This window comes from Pithys albifrons, chromosome 3 (assembly GCF_047495875.1).
Source record: "Pithys albifrons albifrons isolate INPA30051 chromosome 3, PitAlb_v1, whole genome shotgun sequence".
Lineage (NCBI taxonomy): Eukaryota > Metazoa > Chordata > Aves > Passeriformes > Thamnophilidae > Pithys > Pithys albifrons.
This window is the reverse complement of record NC_092460.1, coordinates 50,805,761-50,815,092: the sequence shown is the minus strand read 5'-3', so window position 1 is coordinate 50,815,092 and position 9,332 is coordinate 50,805,761. Positions and strand designations below refer to the sequence as shown.

Genomic DNA, 9,332 nt, shown 5'->3' with positions numbered 1-9,332 from the left:
CATTCTTGGGTAGGGCTGTGCTTTCTTGCACTGAACAAAGTAGCAGCAGCTGCCCCTAAATCTCTGTCTGGAGGACTGTCCATGTGCCCATACAAGTTAGTGACACCTGCCTGTGCTGCTCCTGAGCACACAAGCTCACAGGTTGGTCCTGCTCCCTCTTCTTTCAAGCCTCTGAGAATCAACATGTCTCTTTAATCAGCAAAGAGTTATTCCTTCCCTCTCTGGTTTCAGCTGGAGACTGTTCATCCTTCACCATCAACATGCAGTATGAATAGTGCCAGGAAGAAGTCAAGGAAGTGGATTTACCTGTCCCTCTGTTGTGAGATGCACTGTGTGCTGCAGCTGGCAGAGTGCACCCCCCTGGTGAAACGGGATGGCTGGGGGAGGTTTGGCATGGCTGTCATCCAGCAGAATTGAGAAAGCAGTGTCTCATCCTTCTGGCTGGCAAAGTGCTGGCCTTTGTGTAGGAGCAGTGTCCCCTCATTAAAAAGAGCTCGCCCTGAGGCTAAGAGCAAAATGCATTTTCTTCCAGTTTTTTTGACTGAAGCTGGAACTCCTCTGTGTCCAAATTGATAAAAATCATCGGAAGGGAAGGTTTGTGCACCTACAGGAATTTCAATCACTGCAAGCTGAGCTCTGCCTCCTTCACCTCATCCTATCCTTGTTAAGTTTTGCTGTGAGCTTGAGGGCAAAACCGAGACATAAAAGAATGTGTGCTTTCTGTAAGTCTTGAACCTAGTGTTGCTTTCTTTGAAGCTCCCTGGCCTCTTGCTGCTTTTTGTGTCCCTCTGCTGTGGAGGAGGATCATGGAGAAGAGGAAGGTGATGCAAAGACCAAGCCAAGGGGGAGGCCACCTGCAGTGGGTCCTGTGGAGCATGTCGCATGTGCACAGTCCTGTCTAGGCAAAGAGCCTGGAAAGGCTGCGTGCACAAGGACCTGTGGGCCAGGGTGTGGGGAGAACCTGTGTGACAAGCTTCAAGTAGCCAAGCCATAGCAGCAGGACAAGTGTGGAAGGTTGAGCTCTTTTTTCTTTTTCCCTCCCTCTCCTCCCCCCACCCCTGCCACAAAAAACCCCAAACAATATTTAGGAACAAGATCTTCCTCAGCCTGATATTAGATGATGGATTAATTCCTAGGCAGGACATGGATGCAGTCCCTTAAAATTGCCTCTGGATTAAGGGAAAAAAAATAGAGGATGAGAATTGCTAAATCTGGTTTCTATTAGAAGTTGTTCCCAGAGGACGGCTGTGGTCAGGATCCCGGCGGTGCTCTGGAGGAATGTGAGGTTATTCCAGTGCTGCTTCAGCCTGTCTTATGCAACCATTTCACCCCAAACACACTATTGTTGTCAGACATACTTTTTAGTTTGAGCTGCTTCAGCCCAGCAAGGCAGCAGTGGTGCAGAGCTCTCTCTGCATGGAGCAGTTCTGGCTGCATTGGAAGGCAGTGAAACCCTGTAGGGGTAGCAATTGCATCTGGCTCCTGTCAGGCAAAGGTGAAACATCTAAACAAAGCCAAAAGTTTCTGGCCTGGCAGAGGTGAGTCAGACCCCAACAAGTGGAGGTTCAGGTGTGCTGCCTGCCTGTCCCATGCCCCATCAGGGAGAGCAAAGAGCAGCTGCCTCCCTGCAGCCTCAGTAGAAGCAGAAGAGAGGGCAAGATCACAGCTGGGTAAATGGACAAAATAAAAACCTGGAGCAGAGCTGGTGAAGGGGCAGAAGGTGGCACTCACACCTCACCCTCCCCCTGGTTCTCTAGCAGAGCCCAGACCCCTGCCAGAGAGGTGTAGCTGTCCAGGTTGTTAGCCAGGCAGCAATGGGGGCTCCTGAGCAGGGGAGATGGTGGAGGTGCCAGGCAGGAGGGAGCAGCGTGGGCTGGACTGAGGCCAGGGTGTGGTGGGGGTGGCTGCAGGGTGTGGTTCCACATTGGAAGGCAGCAGGGGTTGCTGCTGACATGTTGGGTGCTGCTGCTCTGCTGGCAGAGAGGCTGGAATTAGGTGGAAGTGGTCAGGGTTCCCCAGGCCCTTGAAACTGCGTAGCTGGAGCTGTTCCACCCTGTTGCCCCTTAGGTGGAGGGCAGTGATGGCTGGCAGGTCTGGGAAGAAACCAGTGTCTAGTGTGGGGAAGAGGTGGTGCTGCAAGGTTACTTGGGTGGGAGGAGGAATGGCAGCTTGGCCAGGCTGCTGTTGGGACACTGGATGCAGCACTGCTAGACTGGGGGAGCAGCTCAGGGAGCAGCACCCAGCAGGTGCAGGGTGAACACCACCCCACAGGGCCCTGGCACAGGCCAGAGTATGGCTGTGACACCAAACAGGCACCACTGCCTTCCCCTGGCCTTCCTTAAGGCCAGTCATGACCCCAAAGTGGCTCATGGTGATTTGGCACAGGCAGTGAACTCCCCAGGGTGACTTCTGCCAGATTTATCCCCTCTAGATCTGCATCCCCAAGGGCAAAGAGTGGAGCTGAGCATGAGAGCCGGTGCTTCCAAGCTGCTCATCGGGTCAGTGTGGCTGGGCAGTCACACTGTGTCCCAGCAGCACTCACAGCTCTGAGAGCCTGTAGGGACAGGTGATGTGGCCCTACTGCAGTGGCCAGGGAAGCTTTGGAGTTGCTCACAGGCGCTGGTCAACATGTCCATCACCCGCAGATGGCACAGGGATGGGACACACTGATTGTGGCAGCTGAGATTGATGCATAGGGTAAGGGCTTGATGGGGAGAGAGACATTAGTATAAAATCTTCCAGATTTTTACCAGCCTGCAGATCTGTTTGCATTTTCCCTGGGAAACTGAAACAACAGCCCAGGAGGAAAATGAAGGCCTCCATGCCCTTCTGCAAGGAAATGATGTGTCACACAGGCCCTGCCACCCCTGGCTTTTCAAAAGAAACAAAGAAGCAAAATGGGGAAAATGGAGGGCTGTAAACATGACACAGCTCTGCAGGCTGGTCAGCTGCCTCTTTCCTTTTGCTTGAGCTTACCACTGCCATTGCAATTTTGGCTGGATGTCACCTTCCTGCCCTGTACCTCCATAGCTCCTGCGACTAACAGCCAGGAAAGGGAAGGCAGATCCCAGGAAACAGTGCAAATCCCACATGGGCTTTATTGGGCTGGTGCTCCCAGCCCCCTGTGAATTGAGGGGGAGGCAATGTCTGGGTTGCTGCCCTCTCTCCAGGGGTGGCTTACCCTTCCTCCCCCGCTCCTCCTTTCCCTCCTCCCACGTTTCTGGCTCTGTCCGGTGAGCACTGCTGGGAAAGCAACACAACGGGGCCCATTCAGTTCTTGCTTCTGCAGGGAGAGCAAACGCTGGTGCAGCTGCTACACAGGGCAGGGGACGCTTTTCTCTCTTTCTTCACAACTTCTTGAAGTCCAGGTACTCCCAGCCATGGTTGTGTGAGCCCCCCAGGTGTGTGGGAGGGAGTGGTGGGTCTGTGCCTGGCCTGTGGCAGTGCTCCAGGCACAGCATGGGGACTGAGCTGGGGATGTTGCAATGGTGGCACTTGCCAGTGGGTTTGCAGGAGGGGGGTACCCTGCTGTGTGTGTGGGCTGCAGCAGGACTAGCTGTGGTGGCAGCAGGAGGGCAGAGTTGGGGCACAGAGCCACAGGGGATGATGAGCCAGAGTGGGCAGGGGGCTGTGCACCACAGTGGCTCCATCCGTTTGAGCCTTGCAGACCCCACTGTTGCTGTCACAGAGCTTAAGGGGGTGCATTGGCCATATCTGCAGCCCTGCCGCCCCCTCTGTGCTTGCCCCAGCCTTGGTCTCTCTCTCATACCTTTGCCCCAAGGGCTCACTCCTGCCCAGCCAAAACCAACTCGTTCTTCCTGCAGCTAAACAGTGGAGCCTCTATTCCAGATACTGCTATGAATAGCTTGAAGGGGAAAGCAGTGAGCGTGCAGGGTGGGAGGCGCAGAGCTGGGAGGCAGGAGGTGGCCATAGCAGTGGAGATACGTGACATTTGCCACTTAAAGAAGGGTGGCAGCTCAGAAGCCTGTGTGATTGCATCCCCTGGGTGGCTATACCTGCTTGCTTTACAAAAAAAGCAGTTGTAGGAGGGATATTGAAGAAAAAGGGTGTGTCAGCTTCAAGCCAGAACCGTGAGTGAACTGCTAGCTGTCACTTTCACTTTTCATTCCAAGTATTTCTCCTTTCTTTCTTCCACTCTCTTCTTTGTTTATCTTCTTTGTGAAATCACCCTGTGAGAGCAAAAGAGTGTGACCTTCCCCACTAGGCCATAGCAACAGGTCCCTTGGCACATGGGGTGCCGAGCCAGAGATGCTGCCTGGGGATGTATGGGAGCCTGGCCTCTCTCCTGGTTTCACTGCTGTCTCTTGCCAGCCACAGGTGCCCTCTGACATGAGGCTGTCCTGGGGGTTCCTCTGGCTCGCAGCAGCCCTGGGTGGGGCAGCTGCCGCCCGCTGCCCTGCACGCTGCGTCTGCGACAACTTCCGTGCCCATGTCCTGTGCCTCAATGGGAGCCTGGTGGCCATCCCTGACACCATTCCAGAGGTGGGCAAGGGAAAGGTGGAGGGATAGGTGAAGGAGGTAGGTATGGCAGCCCTGGGGTAACTCAGTGTTTTATTTGTGCAACCAACAGCTCACCAAAAAACTGGATCTTCGGGGCAACAGTTTCACAGTCATCCCATCAAGAGCCTTCCTTGCCACCCCCTACCTCACACACTTAGACTTGCAGCACTGCAAGGTGGAGAGGCTGGAGGAAGGGGCTTTCCGAGGCCTGGGGAGGCTGGTCTACCTTAACCTGGCCTCCAACAGCATAGCCCTCCTCTACCAGGAATCCCTGGATGGGCTGTCCTCCCTCCAGCAGCTCATCCTCGAGGGGAACCGCATTGAGGAGATCCAACCAGGTGCTTTTGGCCATCTAGGGTCCCTCACTGTCCTTGACCTGAGGGCGAATGCCTTGGTCTACCTCCCAGACATGGTATTCCAGGGTCTGCAGGTGCTTAGGTGGCTCCGGCTGTCCCACAATGCCCTCCATGTGCTGGGCAACGAGGCATTTGCTGCCCTCCCTGCTCTGCGTAGGCTGAGCCTGGACCACAATGAGCTGCAGGCCTTGCCTGGTGAGGCCCTGGCCAGGCTAGACGGTGCTACTCGACTGGACCTGGGCCACAACCCCATCACCTATGTGGCTGAGGAGGCCCTGGCCATGGCCTCGCTGAGGCACCTCTTCCTGGACCATGCCTCTCTCCAGGACGTGGCACCGGATGCCTTCGCCCGCAGCCCCCAGCTGCGCATGCTGGACCTGCGTGAAAACCAGCTGCAGGGGCTGCCACCCCTGGCTGGGGCTGGGGGGCTGGCAAGGGTCAGCCTGGATGGGAATCCTCTGCTCTGCTCCTGCCTCCTGCGCCCCTTCCACAACTGGCTGGCGAGGGCGCGGGTGCAGGCGGAGGGTGCCTGTGCTGCGCCCCCCGCCCTCCGTGGCCGGTCCCTCGACTCCCTGAAGCCCCCTGAGATGAGATGCCGTCGCCTCCGGCCCCCCCCCAGCCCCACCACGCCGTCAGAGCAGCCAAGGGCAGCCAGCAGTGGGCGGTGCCCCCGGGGTTGCATCTGCTCCCCCGATTTCCATCATGGGTCCTGTGAGAACAGGGATCTGCGGGAGATCCCCTGGGACTTCCCTGGGGACACCCGCCTTCTCGACCTGCGCCGAAACACCTTCAGGACAGTGCCACCAGATGCCTTCCCTGGCCTGAAGGAGCTGGTGTCCCTCCACCTGCAGAGCTGCGGCATCAGGGTGCTGCAGCCTGGGGCACTGCGGGGGCTGGAGAGCCTGGTCTACCTGTACCTCACCAATAACAGCCTCTCCACCTTGGCAGCTGCTGTCTTTGAGGGGGCCCCACAGCTGGCCTACCTTGACCTGGACCACAATGCCTTCACCCGTGTGCCTGTGGGCGCCTTCCAGCTTCTGCCCAGCCTCATTTCCCTCCACCTGCAGCACAACGCCATCACAGAGCTGGCGGAGGGCGACCTGGCCGGGGCCAAGGGGTTACGCTGGCTCTACCTTGCTGGGAATGCCATTAGGCACATTGCTCCTGCTGCCCTGGCTCCCACCAAGATGCTGGAGAAGCTGCAGCTGGAGGGAAACCACCTGGTGGAGGTGCCCACTGCAGCCCTGCAGGGCCTGCCAGCCCTAAGCGAGCTGAAGCTGTCCCAAAACCCCATCAAGCGCATGGGGGACGGAGTCTTCCTGCCACTGGCCTCCAGTCTGCAGCACCTCTACCTGGACAACATGGGCCTAGAGCAGGTGAGTGTGGTACAGGACTCTGGAAGAGCAGTGGCACCAAAGGGCACAGCCACATGTCCCATCTCGTTCCACTGCTCAGGGCTGATGGCCCCTCTATAGAGACATCCAAACAGATGTCCCCAAATTCCCAAGGCTTCAGGAGATGCTCTGTAGCCTGGCTGGGAAGAGACTTCTTCAGGCCCAGCTGCAGCATTGCCTTGCTCCAACTTTGTCCATGCTCCCCTGGGACAGGCTTTCTCCCTCCAGTCCTTAAAGATCCGATTTCAGTGGGGTCCAGACCATTCACCAAATCATCTCCTTCCCCCAGCCCTGGCCAGATTTCTGCTTCTCTTATTACAGGCTGTCCTGCAGGACTCTTCACTGATATTACCCCAAATATCTCCCTCCTCTCAAGAAAGAGGTGTTAGCAGCACCCTCATAAGGACTGTGCATCTTATCAGCAACCAGGAATCACTCTGAGACCTCCCACATGTCACCATCTTTCTATAAGACTGAGTGGGGGTCCATTGAGTCCCAAAATGTGACTGAAGCTGCTTGAATTAATTAACAGTCCCCCCTATGTAAAGCAGCTCTTTCATGGGGCCTCCAGGTTCAAGACAGGCTCAGTGCCCCAAGCTGATTAGCAGTGCAGGGGCAGAGGTTTGCTCCCCTGCACCGCTTAGGAACCCCCTGGCTCACCCTCCCTGCTTTGCAGATTGCCCCTCGTGCCTTTGCTGGCCTTGGTCCCAAGATCAGGAGCCTCTACCTGGAGAGCAACAAAATGAGCAACATCCCCAATATGAGCAACTTCACAGGGCTGGAGATCCTCAACCTGCAGGATGTGCCCTTCCACTGTGACTGCCAGCTCCTTCCCCTGCACAGGTGAGTGCTGCGAGGGGGGAACAGCTTCAAGGATCAACCTGGGGGGCAGCTGCACCCAACCATGCTGGAAGCACAAGTTCATGGCACACTGGCCATGTTGGGGCTTTTCTTATGGTAGTGACAGGGAGCATGCACCTATGGGCAAGGATGGAAGTAGTCCGGGCTTTCCTGGTGTAGGAAAAGCAGCCACAAACTGAGTTAGGCAAATATTCAGATATTTAAAGGTCACACAGGTGATACTCCAAGCAACCTGGATTGACTGTGAAGTGATCATCCACTCATGGGCAGAGTTTCACCTCTCCCCCTGCCCTGTCCCAATTAACTTTCCCTGATTTTCTGTCACATTTCCAGGTGGATCAACACACTCAACCTCCGTGTAGGTGCCACCTGTGAGTCCCCTGCAGAAGCTCGGGGGCTGAAGGTAAAGCTTTCCACCACTTTCCAAACTTGTCCTGGCTGGGGCCGAGGCGAGGCTGGGGAAGCCAATCCTGAGAAGACCACAGCTGCAAGCAAGGCCAGCAAGAAAAAGAGATCAGAAAAATCTCCAGTAAGAGGCTTCAGTAAGAGCAGAATTTAGGGTTTTCCAAGGTGTGTAGGACGTGTGCAGGACACAATAGAGCAGCATTTACACGCTGGTGAGAGCAGTTTTTCTAAACCTGTCCTCACTGTGGAGACACAGATATTGCCCAAGGGTCAAAGGAGAGAGCCTGGTGCCACCAAAACAATGCTGATTTGCCAAAGATGCAGGGTTTGGTTTTGCAGGATGCAGAGCCATGTTCCGTAGAGTCTGCAGCATGCTTTGATAACTCAAACAATGAAGCCAAATACATGATTTTTCTCCCCCAGGCTTCCTCCAGCCACGTGGAAAGACTGGTATCCACAAGTTTGGTTTTGTTTTTAAGAGCTCTGTGCTTTCATAGCTCCTGAAGCCATTGAAGAGCCCTGAGTGGGATTGCAACCAGCACCAACCACTCAGGTGCTGCAAATCTTATGCTAGAGAACTTAAAAATATCAGGGGATACATTGCCTGAATTCCCAGCAGCCCCTAAGAATTAAAACATAGGCAGATTGAAGCCTTTTCATTTCCTGCAAAATGCGATCAGTGGTCTGATTGGTGCAATGGGATCAGTGATCCCATCATAAGCAATATGCCCAAACTCTTCCCTATGGAAGCCTAGGTGGGGACACCCAGTTCCGCAAGTTTGTCCAAACTGAAAAGGCTTCAAAAGATATGCATAAACTACCATCTGGGCCATGGAACTGCTACAGCAAAACAAGAGGTGAAAGAAAGCCAAAGGTGTTTGGAAATTATCAACCTCTAAAGAGAGGTGGCCCTACAAGCCCAGCTCTTTGACAAGGCTGGGAAAAGGCAGCAGCCCAGGAGAGGGGGAAGACGGAAAGCCAATGGCTTTGCCCTGAAATGAGATCCTCCCACTTTAGGACATCTATTGCAGAGCTGCCCGGACAGCCCGAGGGAAGCCCCACTACTTGCCTTCCATAAGAATTCCACTTCCCCCAACCCTTTCCTGGTTCCCTCAGGAGCCCAGGGCTCACACAGGGTCAGTTAGGGATGGGCCGAGATGACACAGCTCTTGTGCCTGGTTTGACACAAACCCCCACTCTTTTTCCACCTGTGTTTCATTGCAGTCCCTTCTTCCCTCTCCTGTTAAAGGCTTCTTTAGAAGAGAAAAGAGGAATACTGTGTTCATTATTCCCAGCATCTACCCCTGTGGTTTCTAGACAGTTAACTTGCCAACGTTATTTTTTTGGTCATGTGCAAAGGGAAAGCTATTGTGGCATCTCAAGCTCTTGCCTGGAAGCTTGAGGAGAGCATGACCCAGGCAGTCACCATTTCCCTGTAGGGTGTGCCCAGCCACCTGCTCTGCAGCCAGCTGGCCCTGCAGTGGCACCTCCTTACCTGCAGAAGGCTTACAGGAACCTGCAACAAATTTAAAGCTGTTTTTCATTTCTGATTTCTGTCCTGAACATCGATGTCCAGTCTGGGGAAAGAGAAAAATGTTACAGTTTTGCCCTAAAATAGGAAAAGGCATTCCCCACCTTCAGTTATGTAATGCACTCTTGTGATACTCAACTCTGACACAGAACTGGCAAGTAGACAGCAGTGAGTGCACAGAAAACCCCTACTGCATGCTCCAACGCTCCCCTCAACCCAAATCCAAACACTGTTTAATTATCTCTACCCTCTCACAGCCCTCTT

General features: G+C 54.7%; 1 protein-coding gene across 1 annotated transcript; it reads left to right on the top strand.

Annotated features, from left to right (window-relative positions):
- The first annotated feature begins 4,350 nt into the window (after positions 1–4,350).
- On the top strand, positions 4,351–7,988 carry CHADL (chondroadherin like). The gene is made up of 4 exons (XM_071551842.1): positions 4,351–4,503; positions 4,592–6,253; positions 6,948–7,114; positions 7,466–7,988. Exons 1-4 carry the CDS (start codon positions 4,351–4,353, stop codon positions 7,689–7,691), a joined length of 2,208 nt encoding a protein of 735 aa, XP_071407943.1. The 3' UTR covers positions 7,692–7,988.
- The last annotated feature ends 1,344 nt before the right edge of the window (positions 7,989–9,332 follow it).

Coding starts and splice junctions, on each gene's coding strand:
- CHADL (XM_071551842.1), top strand. CDS start 4,351: ATGAGGCTGTCCTGGGGGTTCCTCTGGCTCGCAGCAGCCCTGGGTGGG. Junction 6,254..6,947: donor ACAACATGGGCCTAGAGCAG/GTGAGTGTGGTA, acceptor CCTGCTTTGCAG/ATTGCCCCTCGTGCCTTTGC. Junction 7,115..7,465: donor CAGCTCCTTCCCCTGCACAG/GTGAGTGCTGCG, acceptor TCACATTTCCAG/GTGGATCAACACACTCAACC.